This window comes from Myotis davidii, unplaced genomic scaffold, assembly GCF_000327345.1.
Source record: "Myotis davidii unplaced genomic scaffold, ASM32734v1 scaffold313, whole genome shotgun sequence".
In the NCBI taxonomy this organism is placed as follows: domain Eukaryota; kingdom Metazoa; phylum Chordata; class Mammalia; order Chiroptera; family Vespertilionidae; genus Myotis; species Myotis davidii.
The window spans coordinates 1,348,514-1,363,404 of NW_006286275.1; the positions used below are offsets into that span (position 1 = coordinate 1,348,514).

Sequence of the window (14,891 nt, forward strand, 5' to 3'; positions counted from 1 at the left end):
ATTTCCGACTGATCCCTCTCACAATCCAGAATGGTGGCTCTCAACCACTTGCCTGCCTGATTGCCCCTAACCGCTTCTGCCTGCCAGCCTGATCACCCCCTAACCACTCCCCTGCCAGCCTGATCAATGCCTAACTGCTCCCTTGACAGCCCGAACACCCCTAACTGACCTCCCGTCCCGGCCTGGTCACCCTAACTGTCCTCCCCTGCAGGCCTGGTTGCCCCCAACTGCCCTCCCCTGATGTCCTGGTCACCCTTAACTGCCCTCCCCTACAGGCCTGGTCACCCCTTACTGCCCTCTCCTGCTGGCCTGGTTGCTCCCAAATGCCCTCCCCTATCAGCCTTGTCCCTCTCAAATGCCCTCCCCTGTAGGCCTTGTCCTGCCCAAATGCCCTCCCCTGCAGGCATTGTCCCCCCCAACTGCCCTCCCCTGCTGGCCTAATTGCCCACAACTGCCCTCCCCTGCTGGCCATCCTGTGTTCACATGGGGATGGCCATCTTTGACCACATTGGGGCGGCCATCCTGTGTGTTGGAGTGATGGTCAATTTGCATATCACTTCTCTATTATATAGGATGTTATATCTTCCAGGGAACATGTGTGTGTATAAGAAGAGAATCCTTGAAAATTTGTTTGATGTAATATAAAAAACAAAACAAAACCAAGAGCCTGCCCTGGCCAGGTGGCTCAGTTGGTTGGGGCATCTTCCTGTACAGGAAGGTTTCAGGTTAGATCGCTGGGTGAGGTAAGTATGTGAGGCAAGCGATAGATGTTTCTCTCTCACATCGATGGTTTTTCTCTCTCTTTTCCTCTCTCTCTAAAATAATAAAAATAATAATAATAATAATAATAATAATAATAAAAAGCATATCCTCAGGTGAATAACAAAAAAGCAAGAGTCTAGGAAATAAGTTTGATCTCTAAATATATCAGGGGGTACAGAGGAAATCAGCTACCCTTACCCTAGAACACAGGTTTTTTACATGTTAAATTTTAAAGTTTAGTAAAAGTTTATAAAAAAATAGGTGGTCTCTGATGTTAGTCGTGCCCTAATATTCATGGATTAGGAGGCTGAAGATATAATTGAGGCCAGTACATCTTCAACAAACATCCACACTACCTGTGTAAGCTCTGGAGTAGGTTTTTTTGTTTTGTTTTGTTTTGTTGCCAAAAGACCAGTAGTCTGCCAAGAACTTTTCCTTCCTGTGATTATACCAAAAATTTAAGAGAGGCTTTTCAGTTCTTTCTTTACCCTTGAAAAAATACTCATTCTTTCAGAAATCTAAATTGAGATTTGGAGTAAAAGGTTTTTATCATGTTGTTTTCCAAACTCCAAGTAGCTTTATAAATAATGTGTCTGAGGCTCACTAAATAATCACCGTAGGGCATGTTTCTTTGCTTCTGCTACTTATATGTTTAAATCTATAAAATGGCATGTTTCTAAGCAAGGAACATGAAAATTTTCATGTAAGGCATACTCAAAATATGGTATGGAACTTCTGCTGTATACAGCATTAAGTTGGCCATTATTTGGCACTTTGACCAAGCACTATTCTGTGTGGGTGTGAAAGAGATTCAGTGAATATGTATGTGTTGGCTTTTGTTTTTATAAGTATATGTGTATGAGGAATCGTTAGCTGTTTTAACTGGGGTAATTTAAAATCAGATTCCAGGGGGAGACCCAGCTTCCTCTTAACCTCTCTGAAGAGCGGCATCTGATCTGGTTGCACCATCCACCTTCACTGGCTAATATTCCAATCAGAACTTCTAAGAAATCACCTGGCAGGTTTCTCCAGGACATTTCAAAATTCAACACTCCCTCAAGGGAAGAGACATGGGGGTGGGGGTATCCCCTAAAGACACAGCCCATTCCAATGGAGACAAACGCTGGCTTCAGTTTCACCACGAGGTTTACTTGTGCACAACAGTTCCCAATAAAATCCAGCTGGTTTAAATTTTGTCTGCAGACCTGAAACCCAGCAAATTTGGCTTGGCTTCCTATTTTGCAGAAAATGCTTCACACGACTGTAATCTGGAAATACTGCAGCGTACGAACCCTCAATAGAAACAACAGGAGAACAGCTGTCTCCTACCTTCACTTTCTCCCAACTCCATCTTAAAGGCTTAGGTGTTGTTAAGGGAGGGGAAAGAGGCTGCCCCTGAGCATGAAAGATGGGATGAATCATCCATGACTACCTTTGTTGTTTGTTCTGAGCCAAAAGAAAAGATTAAAGAGTTGCCATTGATGAGTGAGACAACTCACATTTTGGAATCACTAGAGAAGGAAGGAGCATTTAAGATCATGGAAGGAAATAAAACAACAAAACAATACTGTTACAATCCAAACAATAAAAGGCTTCAGTCTGTGAAAGCACAGTGTTATCTTTTCCATTTTTCCACCCTTATGCTTTCACTGGCTTCATACAATCCCCTTGTTGCCTATAATTGGGGCTGGAGTTGGTGCCAAAGCTGCATAAAATAAGCAGCCTTTCCTTTCTACTTTCTGTGCATCATGATTGTGTATGTGAAGTCATAAAATCATTTATTATGAGCATGTGTATTCCTGGCTTAAAGAGCCAAGTATTCTTGTGACAACAATATAATGGCATCAGATGTATTCCCATAAAACTCCATATGCGGGCACTTAATAGTTATTGCTCTGGCACCTACATGCTGGGATATCATCTTAAAGGGGGACTCCTTAGAAAAAAAAGAACATTTGGTACCTAGACAAATAAAATGAGATAGGTGAGCAAGGAGCCCAGATTTATTAAGAACACGTTGGTAATGACAGCTTACCTTCCATCAGTATCATATTGTCTCAAAGCATCTTCTAGAGCTCTTTGCATGGGTTCAAGGAAACCCTTGACAGCATTGCAAACACCAGTAAATAGTCTCTCCATCTCCAAGTTATAAGAACACTCTCACATCATGTTGATATCTAGTAAACTGTAAGTGTGGGAACAACATAATTGTCATTCTTCTTATCTGTTACTCTTTCGAAAGCATTTATTTGGCTCCTGTGGTACCAATTACAGTAAACAAGTTGGTTTTCAAACTAGATAAAAGAACGCAGAGTGAATGCTGGGTGAGGTAGAGGGAGTGCTGATGATGTTCTGAGAGTATGTCTCCGAGATAGACTATTCCTCGTTGTCTCTCTCTCGTCTGCCAGCTTCCAGTTTGGGGTGGAATGGCTTCCTTTATTTGCCACTGAGGCTGGGGTCTGAGAATTCCCAATTCCTAATATGCTTTGAGTTTGCCAGAACTATGGGACTGATGCATCGTTATGATGCATTGGGTGGCCGGACACTCATCGTCAGTATAAGATAGGGGATTTCAAAACAATCCGACGGCAAGAGGAGACCAGAGCTCACTGGTTCCTGGTTGAATGTCCATTTCAGTTGGGGGTCAAGGCAATCTGAAAAGTGGGAAACCATATAAATCAGATTCTGGGGCATTTTTCAAAGGGCAGGTTAATGATATACTGCTGTGTGCCACCGGGGTCTGTGTAGGAAGATGCTGCTGTGACGTTTTAAGTTTCCATGCCAGCCGTGAGTCACTACCTGCATCTCTATTCACTCACTCTTCCTCGGGTAACAGACAGGCTGCAACATACAATGGCATTTTGTTTAAAGTACATATGGTAGTTATTACATTGAAAATGTACACTGAGCATATGTCTACAAGCCTAATTGTGCCTTCCAACACTTCTACACGGCTGCTCCGACCCAGTCCCCTTCCCTCACTGTTCTTTGGCCCTAACTTCCATTCCAGCACCACTCCTCTACAATGGAAATATTGTTGCTTTTAATTGTGTTTGTTCTTTTAATACTGCCAGGTAGCTGAAAGGGGAATTTTGAGGTGGAAAGATCTCTTACTGAACCAAATAAATTTTTCTCTAATTGGTAAAACTGACTTAAGAGTTACTATCCCTACATCTGGTTATTCTCTACCAGTTGCTGATTTTTTCAAAAGCCTTTATCTACTAAACAGAAATCCCTGACCTTTTCTTCTCTCTCATTAAGAGCTTGTATGCCATTATCCTACCACAATGTGGTTTGAAATCTGGTTTCTCTCTCTTTCACCTCCAGCATCATGAATTTTCCATTCTCTACCAATGGTTCTATATCCCAACCATGCATCGAAAGGGTATAGACAACTTTTTGAAATTATGAATGTCCAGAACTTTATCCCCACTTATCCTTTGACCTATTAAATTAAAAATTATAGTGATAAGTCCTAGGAATCTTTCATTTTTAATGCTGCATAGTTAATACTGATATGCAACCATGATGAAATACACCTTTCTAATTTAAGTAATAACTTCATTGTATGTCTATCATCTACAAGATATTTTATGTTTTGTCTCATTTAATCCTTACAATGAAATAATAAATATTATTTTCTTCATTTAATTTAACAGGAAACTTGGGCACAGAAAGTCATTTTAAAAAATATACTTTTCGCCCTAACTGGTTTGGCTCAGTGGATAGAGCATCAGCCTGCGGACTGAAGGGTCCCAGGTTCAATTCCGGTCAAGGGCATGTACCTTGGTTAAGGGCATATCCCCAGTAGGAGGTGTGCAGGAGGCAGCTGATTGATGTTTCTCTCTCATCGATGTTTCTAACTGTCTCTCCCTCTGCCTTCCTCTCTGTAAGAAATCAATAAAATATATATGCAGTTTCATACACTCCAAACTTCAGCAGCTTGATTATTTGGTCATGGTACCTGCAGACAGGTATGGGTTGACAGATGAGGTTCTGTGACCCATTTCTAGACTCAGGCAAAAGGTGTCACCACTATTTGGAATATGCCATTTTTATGGCAGAGTTTTAAAAAAGGCAAGGAATCGAATTGTTTTTAAGCTTGAACATAACATATATCATTGCTGATCACATTTTTTTAATAACTCAAGTCAAGTTCAAGCCCAATGTCAGTGAGGGCAGTAAATGTACTCCTCCCACAAAAATTGATGCTATAAGTCATGTGGCATCAGGCAGTGGGTTTGTAATCCATTACAGTGAAAGAGGAGTGAATCCTTGTGCAAAATAATATAATCAATCTCAATTCCCCTTCTCATATGAGAAGCATGAGACTCAGAGGTTGAATTAGCTTGTCCTAGGCTAATGAATGACACAACTAAGAGAATGATGGAGTCTTTCTGACTCTAAAAGTCAGTGTTCTCCCTGAGCAGTCAGTTTGAAAAATGGAGAGAAGGACATTGTAGCTCTCTCCTCTATTATTCTTTCATCTTCATGCCAAAGCTATTCTAAAACATCATGTCCCTCCAAGAACCTGAGTCATCTTTGATTTTCCTCTGCATGTTCAATATCAAATAGAAGTCAATATAATATTTATTAATGATATCATTTTTGAGCAGGTATTTTGTACCAAACACAGGTCCAGAATCTCTTTATATATTGTCATATTTGATTTTTAGCAATACATTTTGTGGTAGGCATTTTCCCATTTTAAAGATAGGAGGGCAGAGTCTCAGTACACGGCTTAAAATGACAGCGCTGGAGTGAGGCAGAGCTGGTTTTAATCCATCTCTACTCACATGCTTGTGCTATGATGTTCTGTTACGCTTTCCAACAAAAAGTTCTCTGTTTTAAATGTACACTTACATTTGTTTTGTTCTCTGCTCTGGCTTCCACCGGCTATTTTTAGTTTTCATTTTCTTCTACCTAAACTGCTACTGTAGCTTCCTACTTAGGTCTCCCCACCAAACCAGTCTGTCTACCATGAGTAGACTCATTCTCAAATGGTGCCTTGACCAAGTTATGTCTGTGTGCAAAAAGACAGCTCTTGGTCTCCTTGGATCCTGTTTTCACATCTAAACTTCCTCATCTGATTTCCAAGGTCACCTAGAACACACACCGGTCTTGTTTCCCCGCCATATCTTAAATGTGTACTAAATGTGACTAGGTATAAATGATCCATGAAAAGGTATACATTTGAGGAATGGTAGGAAATAAGGCTGGTATGTGTTCTGGTGTACTTAGTTGCCCCTCATTTATTCCCACCTCACTTTATTTATATTAGTCCCTTTACCTGAAACTAAATCGAGAACTTCATGAGGGCAGGGTCTCGTATTGCCCTACAAATGTGCCCCATATTGATTACCATAGTGCTACCTTTGATGTGGGAAGTGATTACTTAACTGGAACATCTGTACTTGGGTACAAATAGGGTGGTTTCTGCCACATGGTCCTGTAGACATTTATAGGTGACTAGGAATAAATGATCCATGAATTCCTTCTAGTTCTGCTGGAATAGGTCACCAAAGTAGAGGGAAAATGCTAAATTTGCCATATCCCCTGAGGACAGGTTAAGACATTGAAGAATGAAAGATTAACTGTCAGCAAGCATGGAATTAATGTTGCATCACACCAGCCTCTCCAAGGGGCAATAGGAGTAGCATTTGGGAAGTCAGGAATCTCCCAAACCACAGGGTAAAAAATTTGTTTGACTCCTAGGAATGGAGAATAAGAAAAATTGTGGTGTCGGGTCCTTGTGAATGTGCGTGCTTAGTAAAGTATTATAAATGAATACCTACATGTATTGTGTTTTCTGACTTTCTGTTGATTAAGATAGAAATCCTCAAAAAATACCTTATGCCCACCCAAAATATATAAATATCTGTCTATCAACCACATCTACCCATGTTTTCCAAGATTTTTTAGTAGATTCCAAGATATATCCCATGGGGAAAATAAATTTAGGTAAAGTATGCCCATATACCATAGTAAAAAAAAAAAAACCAAAAAACTAGAAACACTTGCAGCAAGTAAATGTTTGCAACTTATTGTGTTTAATCTAGAATTTTCAAAATCATTTACTTATGTTTACTCATGGCATCTTTTATTTGTCTAATGCATAAAAGTATAAAGGTATTCTACAGAACCAACTAGTATTTTACAGTGTTCAGTTTATTTTCCTCTTCTAACAAATTTTGAATTTACTGTGTCCACTTAGACATCTAATTCAATGAAGAAGATGCTTACTCTTTGGTCATTAGTAAAGTTTGTTTACTAGTGGGCAAAGAGTAAACAAACTAGATTCTTAGAATTAATGCCCAGGAAAAAATAGTTTAGCACGTTTTAATGGATTAGGAAACCCTATGCATTGCAGTTGGGACATTGAATTCATATTTTAAGAAATGGTAATAATATGTGAAAGGTACTGGGAATTAAATGTGATGACTCTTGGCTGATGACATTTAAGTTAAGAGAGATTGGTATATAATAATATACTACATAGTGTATGTCACCATACAGTGACAGATGTGCTATTCCAAATGTGAAAGTTGCTGATATATACTTTTTTGGCCATTAGATAATCACATGGGAATGGCATTGCAGTAGCCATATTATACTGTAAATTAGATAGATGTGGTGTCAATTCTCAAGAAGATTGTTGTCTAAGGAGAATTAACAACATATATCATACTTTCAGCTTTTTTCCTAAAATTTGCAAATTTATGTACCGGAAAGAGAGTTTCTGAATTATTTTATCATTCCAAATTACTATAAAGGCTTTCCGAAATGTTTCCCTTTTATTTATTTTATTTCTCTCTCTTTTCTCTGGTGTTTTTAATCAACCTTGAAAAAATTTCATAAGCCAATCAAGTAAAGTCTTATACATTTCCAAAAGGGTACACATTAGTAAATGATTCAATTCCAAATGGAGACATCAGAAAACTATCTAGACAATTAATGTTATTGTCATATATACTTTTTTTCATAAAAATTTTATGTTACAAAACCTCCACATATAAAAACATAAACTTATTAAATCATTAAAATATAGTGTAAAATAGTCCAATGTTTATCTTACATTTGTTTTATTCCAAGCTCTCCTAGTGCTTACATAATATAATGTAAAGTAAAAATCACTTCCGTTTCGGGAATACATTTTTTTCCTATTAAACTTGTTCTAGACATAGATAGCTTTAAATAGGGGAGTTATTTTTATGGAATACTCAAGTTGTATCAATGTAGACATAGATTATAGTAACCAAAGATATAGCCAAGTCTGTTTGTAAGCAGTTACACTGATCTTTTGTGAATTATTCTTTGTATGTCCTTTGTCTGATGAATACTCTGGAAAGATTTATCTGGTCCTAACTCTACATCTGTAAAAAGAGAAAATGCTCATTTTGAAATCAGTCTTTTTTCTGCCAAGAGCCATTTGGATATTTATAACATCATTCACGGGCCATACAAAATTATCAACGTAAAAATTATCCTGCTATATTTCATCAGTCATTTAATTCACTCACCCTAATGCCAGACCAAATGATTTCATGGGCCTTATATGGCCCGCAAACTGAACATTCCCCACCCCGGTCTAAGATAACCCGTGTTAAGAATTGCAGCATTAATTTTTTATATTTCTGTTAAATCCTAAAATTAAAGTGTTTGAGTTGTCTGCTTACATTGAAAATGATGTGATGTCAGAGGTGTGCGCAGGTTAAAATGTCCTACGGGTGTATGTGAGGCATTTCAGATACTTTAGTTACATTTTTGTTATGTTACTTCTTCTCTTGTGAATTTCAGCAACAGAAACGTATATAATCATGAACATTTGCAATCAGATAGTACTATTAAGTGCTTCTTATTGTACAACACTATCAAATACAACTTTTCCCTATTATTTTTCAAATGTATTTCCTAATCCAATTGTCTGCCACGTTGAAAAAGCTAAAAGTATTTTACTTTTTTCTGGTTTCTAGGATGTATATTACATATCATTGGTAGGAGATTTTGCTGTAAGTCACATCTCCCCTACTTACCAAGTTTGTGATCTTGAACAAGACAACTATTCTGAGTCTGAGATTCTTTATTAAGTCAAAATAATAATTCCTCTTATTTGACTAGCTCTAAAATTAAACAGTGTTTGTCAAAGTGCCTTGTAAAGCATTGAGCACCATATATAGAAGTAAAGCATTGTGTGTTGCATGAGTATATACATGCATTTTTCTCTTCCATTCTATGGACATATATACAAATATATAATTATAAAAATCTACATATACACTGGGGAGAGTGGGCCTAAGCCACAGTCTGGCCTCCCTCTGCAGGAGGCGACCAGAGGGCCATTGGCCACCACCACGAGTGGCCTCCCTCTGCAGGAGGTGACCTGTGGGCCAATCAGGGGACGGCACCAGCAGGTGAGTGGCTGGCCCCGACCCCCATCACCCTGCTGCCTCCCCTCGCCCTCCCCATCGCCGTTCCCTCCCTCTGCCCATGGCACCTGCCTTAGCTGGCCTGTGCCGCCCCTCACCAGCCCCACTTTGCCCACTGGTTTTTCCGCTGTTTGGTCGATTAGCATATTAGGCTTTTATTATATAGGATGCTCTAACCAGAAATCTTCTATTCCTACTTTCTATCAATATATATATTTTAAAAATATATGTTTTTATTTATTTTGCAGAGAGGAAGGGAGAGGGAGGGAGAGACAGAAAATCATCAATCAGCTGCCTCCTGCAAGCTCCCTACTGGGGATCAAGCCTGCAACTAGGGCATTGCCTGGAGTCAAACTGTGACCTCCTTATTCATAGGTCAGTGCTCAACCACAGAGACACACTGGCTAGGCTCTATCAGTGTCTTTAGGTCTGTTTTGTCTGAGCCCAAAGCTATAGGTGACAGGTGTGTGTTTTTTAATTCTAAGATGTAAAATTATTTCCTTCTAAAACCATAATACTTTATTGAGCTAATCTAGTGTTAGTTATTAGAAATACCATAATTTGCATTCCCATTGCTACTTCAGTGACTATTTCATTATTTTCAGAAACTATTAAGAAGAATGCAGAACATTTGGGAGATTTTATTAGCACAGTTATATATGTATATTATATACTATATACCAGTGGTCGGCAAACTGTGGCCCCTTGAGTGTGGCTCTTCCACAAAATACCACTTACGGGCACAGTGCGATTGAAACTTCGTGGTCACACTCAAGGGGCCAAAGAGCCGCATGTGGCTCATGAGCTGCAGTTTGCCGACCACTGCTATATACTATTATATATTATATGTTGTATTGTTACATGTTACCTGTTACATGTTATATACTTTATATATATAATCAACAAACAAATCTATAAGACATGTGAATAAAACTGTCATTCAACCAAAGATCAAAGAACCAGGCCTGTCAATAGATGCACCTAGACTTAGGATGGAGTTATGTCCTGACAAAACCCATCATAAGTTGAAAATATAAGTTGAACATACATTTAATACACCCAACCTACATCACAGCCTGGTCTACCTTAGGTGTGATCAGAATACTTATTAACCTACGATTGGGCAAATCCATCTTGCTGCCACTGCCCAGTTCATGAGAGCATCATACCACAAATCCCTAGCCCAGGATATTGAAAGCACAGTTCCTACTAAACGTGTATCACTTTTGCACATTCATAAAGTCAAAAAAGCTTAAGTCAAACCATCAGAAGTCAGGACCATCAGGATAGTCATTTACTAACTGAGCTTTTTGGCTCAGGTCAAAACTCAAGACGAATGTTCTGGCGTGCATACTTACTCATTTATGTGGGTTTGGTTTTGTTTTTGTTGATATATGAAAAAGCTGTCCATATTTGATGTATGCAGCTTGATGAGTTTGAAGATAAGCACACACAATGAAACCATCACTAAAATCTATACCATAAACATATTTATCAGCTCCAAAGTTTCCTTCCATTCTCTGTATTTATTATTTTTGTATGTGTTTGATAAGAATACTTAAAATGAGGTCTACCCTTCCTGCTAATTTTTAAGTGTACAATTCAGTATTTCTAACAACAGGCACCACAGTGTGTAGTACATCTTTAGGATTTATTCATCTTGCATAAATAAAACTTTGTACCCTTTGACTAATACCTCCAAGTTTCCCCTTCCTGCAGCCCCTGATTGGTAACCACCATGTGTTTAGCCATAGTGTAGAAAATAAACCTAAGACATGGTTTTGTCTCCTTTGAAGTTTGTGAACTAAATAAATGAGCATGTCTTATTGATGCAGATCATGATTGTTTAGGCACGCATATTATCTCGTTGGTTTAGTTTTACAACGTAAGTTTTAGCAGCAGTGGTATTGAATCCTCATTATCTGTGTTTATACTTTGGTTTATCATATTACTAATGTATTATATTTTTTTAAATTTAAAGATGCTTATGTATTTTCCTTTTGTCCCAATACCAATACTTCTGGGGTATATTTTAGAAGGGGGCTTTCAGACAACAATGATCAAAATAGTCCATTATATATGAAATTTCATTCCTGATCATTAGATGAAATAATTCAAAACTCATTTTCTATTTGGGAATTTATATGCCTTTAGATAAGGAAATCTTGACCAAATTAGAAATTTAACATATTAACACTAATAAAGGGTGCCAACCTTTGGATATGCAAGAAGGTAATCCTTGAATTACAAAATATATTTTTAAATTATGCTATGAAAATTTTCATTTTATCAAATAGTTCTTCCAAGTAGACCCTTCTAGGTTATATTTTAATTAAAATTTTAATTGAAAACTTACACATTTGCAGTTTATATGTTTAATTTTTATTTCAAGTATTCTGACATTTATTTTTAAGTCATTATTTCATATGTGATCCACCACATTGTTTACACTGCATTTACCATTTTATATAAGTATAGTTTTGGTCTCCATCAGCCATTTCTGCACAAGGATTTTGGAAGAAAAGAATAGAAATAATGACAACTCTGTGGCTCATTTGGGAAGAATACTATTTAAATTTGTTCTTAATGTACAGCTGAAATTAATCTTGATTTCCCATCAAATGTACAGGGATTTTACAATACAGTTCATAACAGTGTTTAATTCCTCTAGAGAGCAAATTAAGATAAACAAGTCACTGACAGTGTTTATCTATAAATATAGCAGATGGTGTGGGACTGAGGTTGGTTATTAAGTCTGACGACTTTAATTTCATGGTTATAAAACACTTTAAACCTCACTGTTTATAAAAGGCTGGGGAAGAATCTCCAATGGGCTTCAGTAGCCAAGAAACCCTCTGTAACATTAATCTCTCTCACTGATATTTGGTATCCTCCTAGGGTGCAATATTAAAGATTGTGGAGTGATTGCTAGACACTTTAAAATTTTCACTGGGATCATTAGCTAGCATTTCTGTCATTGATCTATTAGAACCTTGTTAATGAGTTCCATGTGAGTGAAATTTAGTGAATGAGATGATTCTTTCTAAACTTTGCTAGGTGAACGTTTAATGGTTACTTTAGGCAGTCATATACATAAAAGATAGTCTAATTTTTCAAAATAATACCTTTTATCTTATGCAAAGGTAAATCATGATACCTAACTAGACCAAATGTACTTAGAGATAGAATTTCATAAAAGAAAACTATAGCACCATTTGAATAATCAATATATATTATACACATTTACATTTAGGCCATGGATGTCTAAAAGGTCACAAAATGCCACTGAACTTTAAATAATTTATCCTTCATATTCATAATTAATTTAAATATAATTTTATTATAATAATTTATTTAACTAAAAATCTGTATGCTTAATTTAAATGAAACTAATTCTTCCAAAAAGGACTGCTATTATAAAAAATGCTATTATTTGAAATAGCTCAAATTTTCCATTTCAACTTTATAGTGAATAACAAAATTTATTTTATAACCATAAAAGTGAACATTTTTCACAAGCCTTATCTAATTCTATCACTTTCACATTCAGAAGTTGATATTTTAGTTTCTAAGAAGGTCAGACTTCTATAAACATTACATGATAACCCAAAATGTGAGTTGGGGATTTAAACATCTTGAGCTAAAAATACCTTAACTGGATTAAAGTTTAGACTCATTGGGAATGGGTTTTCTAATGACAAAATCCTAGGTTACTTTTCTAGCTCTTGAATTAGGCTGCTTCTCCTGGACCCACCCTGAGAGTTTGGTAACTGATATAAAACATGAAACAGTCTGTGTCCTGTGCTTTCTACCAATTATCCATAACATAGACCTCAAACCTTGGTTTCCAAAGAGCTGGCCTCTGAACAGCAGCATCCCTGGGTAGAGAATGGACTAAATGGAACTGACGGTAATGTATCTTCTCATCTCCCTTCCCACTCAGAGCCTACCGTCACTATTGTCATGGGACATATTATCCTGCTACTTGATACACTCATTTCTGCAAAAAACTATCTATTCATACTTGGACTTCCTGGTCTCAAAATGCACAAAGCATGTATAACAGATGATAGCAAAACCTCCTACAAGTGAAGTCTTTATCTAAATTTTTTATGCATCAAAACTCATCTGGATCAACATCATCATCAAAGAAATTGGATTATTGGGTTATTGGTATGTTTGGCAATATTTGTGTTGAACTGGCTCAAGACTAGGGGTGATTTCACTGCAAACTTATTTATAAAAGTCATCTACAATAGCTTTATCAATTAATTTTAAGGATTGCATCTTTTCATCTTGTGTTTTGTGAAGTGAGGTCAAGATGTGTTTTGCAAAACATGGCCATGAAGACTAGGGTCACAGAGTGGCCAAGAGTGCACTTACGTGAGTAGAAAACAGGTAATAATAGAAACTGAAGGGGTTGAAAAAGGGAAACAGAATAATGGGAATAAGTAGAGCTGGATATTGAGATATCGGAGTAGAGAAGTGAACAGGGTGATTGGTTTAAAGACTCTCCTTTGTAAGAATTCATAAATACATTGGATCTTAGGGAAATAAGATATCATTAAAAGCACATTACAACAATCACTCATGTAAAGAAGGAATATTTTTCAATATCCCAATGGCAGCCTAAAGTTACTGTCTTTTTTCCCCCTGGTTTACATATACAACTATCTTATAAAGTGTCATTTTTTTCTAATTATGCTTTGAAAAAAGTTTTTTTAATAAGGAAATTGTCTGATTCAAAAATGAAAAAAGCTGTTAAAATTTAAGAAACACCCTAATCGATTATATTTTATTAAATAGTAACATAGAAATAAGTTGCTGCCTTATAAAATAAAGCAAATTACAACCCATGGGGTAAAAATAATGCTTTTCCTTTATGCTTTAATCTCATTTTCATTATTTTCTTTCAGATTATTCAGCTCTGTCCAATGTCAAAGGCATTGCATGGCAAAAAAGAAAACAACCAAAGGAAAAAACTCTACACGGATCTCATTCCCCCTCCAACGGTCAGTTAAACATCAGACCTCGGTACTATTTTTTATTATTTATTCTCTGTAGAAATCCAGTAATTTTCCTTTCATCTTGTTTCTAGGAGAAGTGATTTATGCCGTCATGTGCATGACAGTCACCTGTGGAATCCTTCTCGTGGTTTTGTTCAAGCTGAGGTAACAGAATACAGCCCAGAAGGGAAGGGCTGGAAGTGAATCAGCCCTGTTAAAACACACTTCACCCTGGCAGAGCTCACACAGGGCCCGGGAATGAAAGTTTCTCCATTAAGACCTACTAAATCAACATTTAATGTGGGCTGGGTCCATGGAAACGTTACTCTCAGTCATCGTATGTAAGGGAAATGTGATCATAAGGGAATTTTTTAGCGTGCATTTTACAAACGCATATGTATTGTTCTCCCAATTAAAGTGTTATCAATCTTTTCCTTGGTTTTCTTATGAAATCCAAATTGAACTTTGCTGCCTTCCTGCTTCAAATCATTTGCAAGATTAATCAGCTTACATAATGGACCTGTTGTGTACTTCACACAGTTTATATTTACCTAAAGGTGTGCTCTTCAGTCACATTTCTTACATGCTAATGTATTTTATTCATGTTTTAATATGCAAGCATCCAGGTCTGTATAATTGGAGGCCTCACAGGGTACCATTAGGAAGACATTACTTCAGCCTGACATTTTAATTCACT

At 37.1% G+C, this 14,891-nt stretch overlaps 1 protein-coding gene across 1 annotated transcript in view; it reads left to right on the forward strand.

Annotated features, from left to right (window-relative positions):
- GFRAL (GDNF family receptor alpha like) overlaps window positions 1-14,891 on the forward strand; it is a 52,111-nt gene that overhangs the window by 34,941 nt on the left and 2,279 nt on the right. The window contains 2 exon segments of the mRNA XM_006757749.2: window positions 14,105-14,200; window positions 14,287-14,359. Coding sequence (XP_006757812.1) covers window positions 14,105-14,200; window positions 14,287-14,359 — 169 coding nt within the window.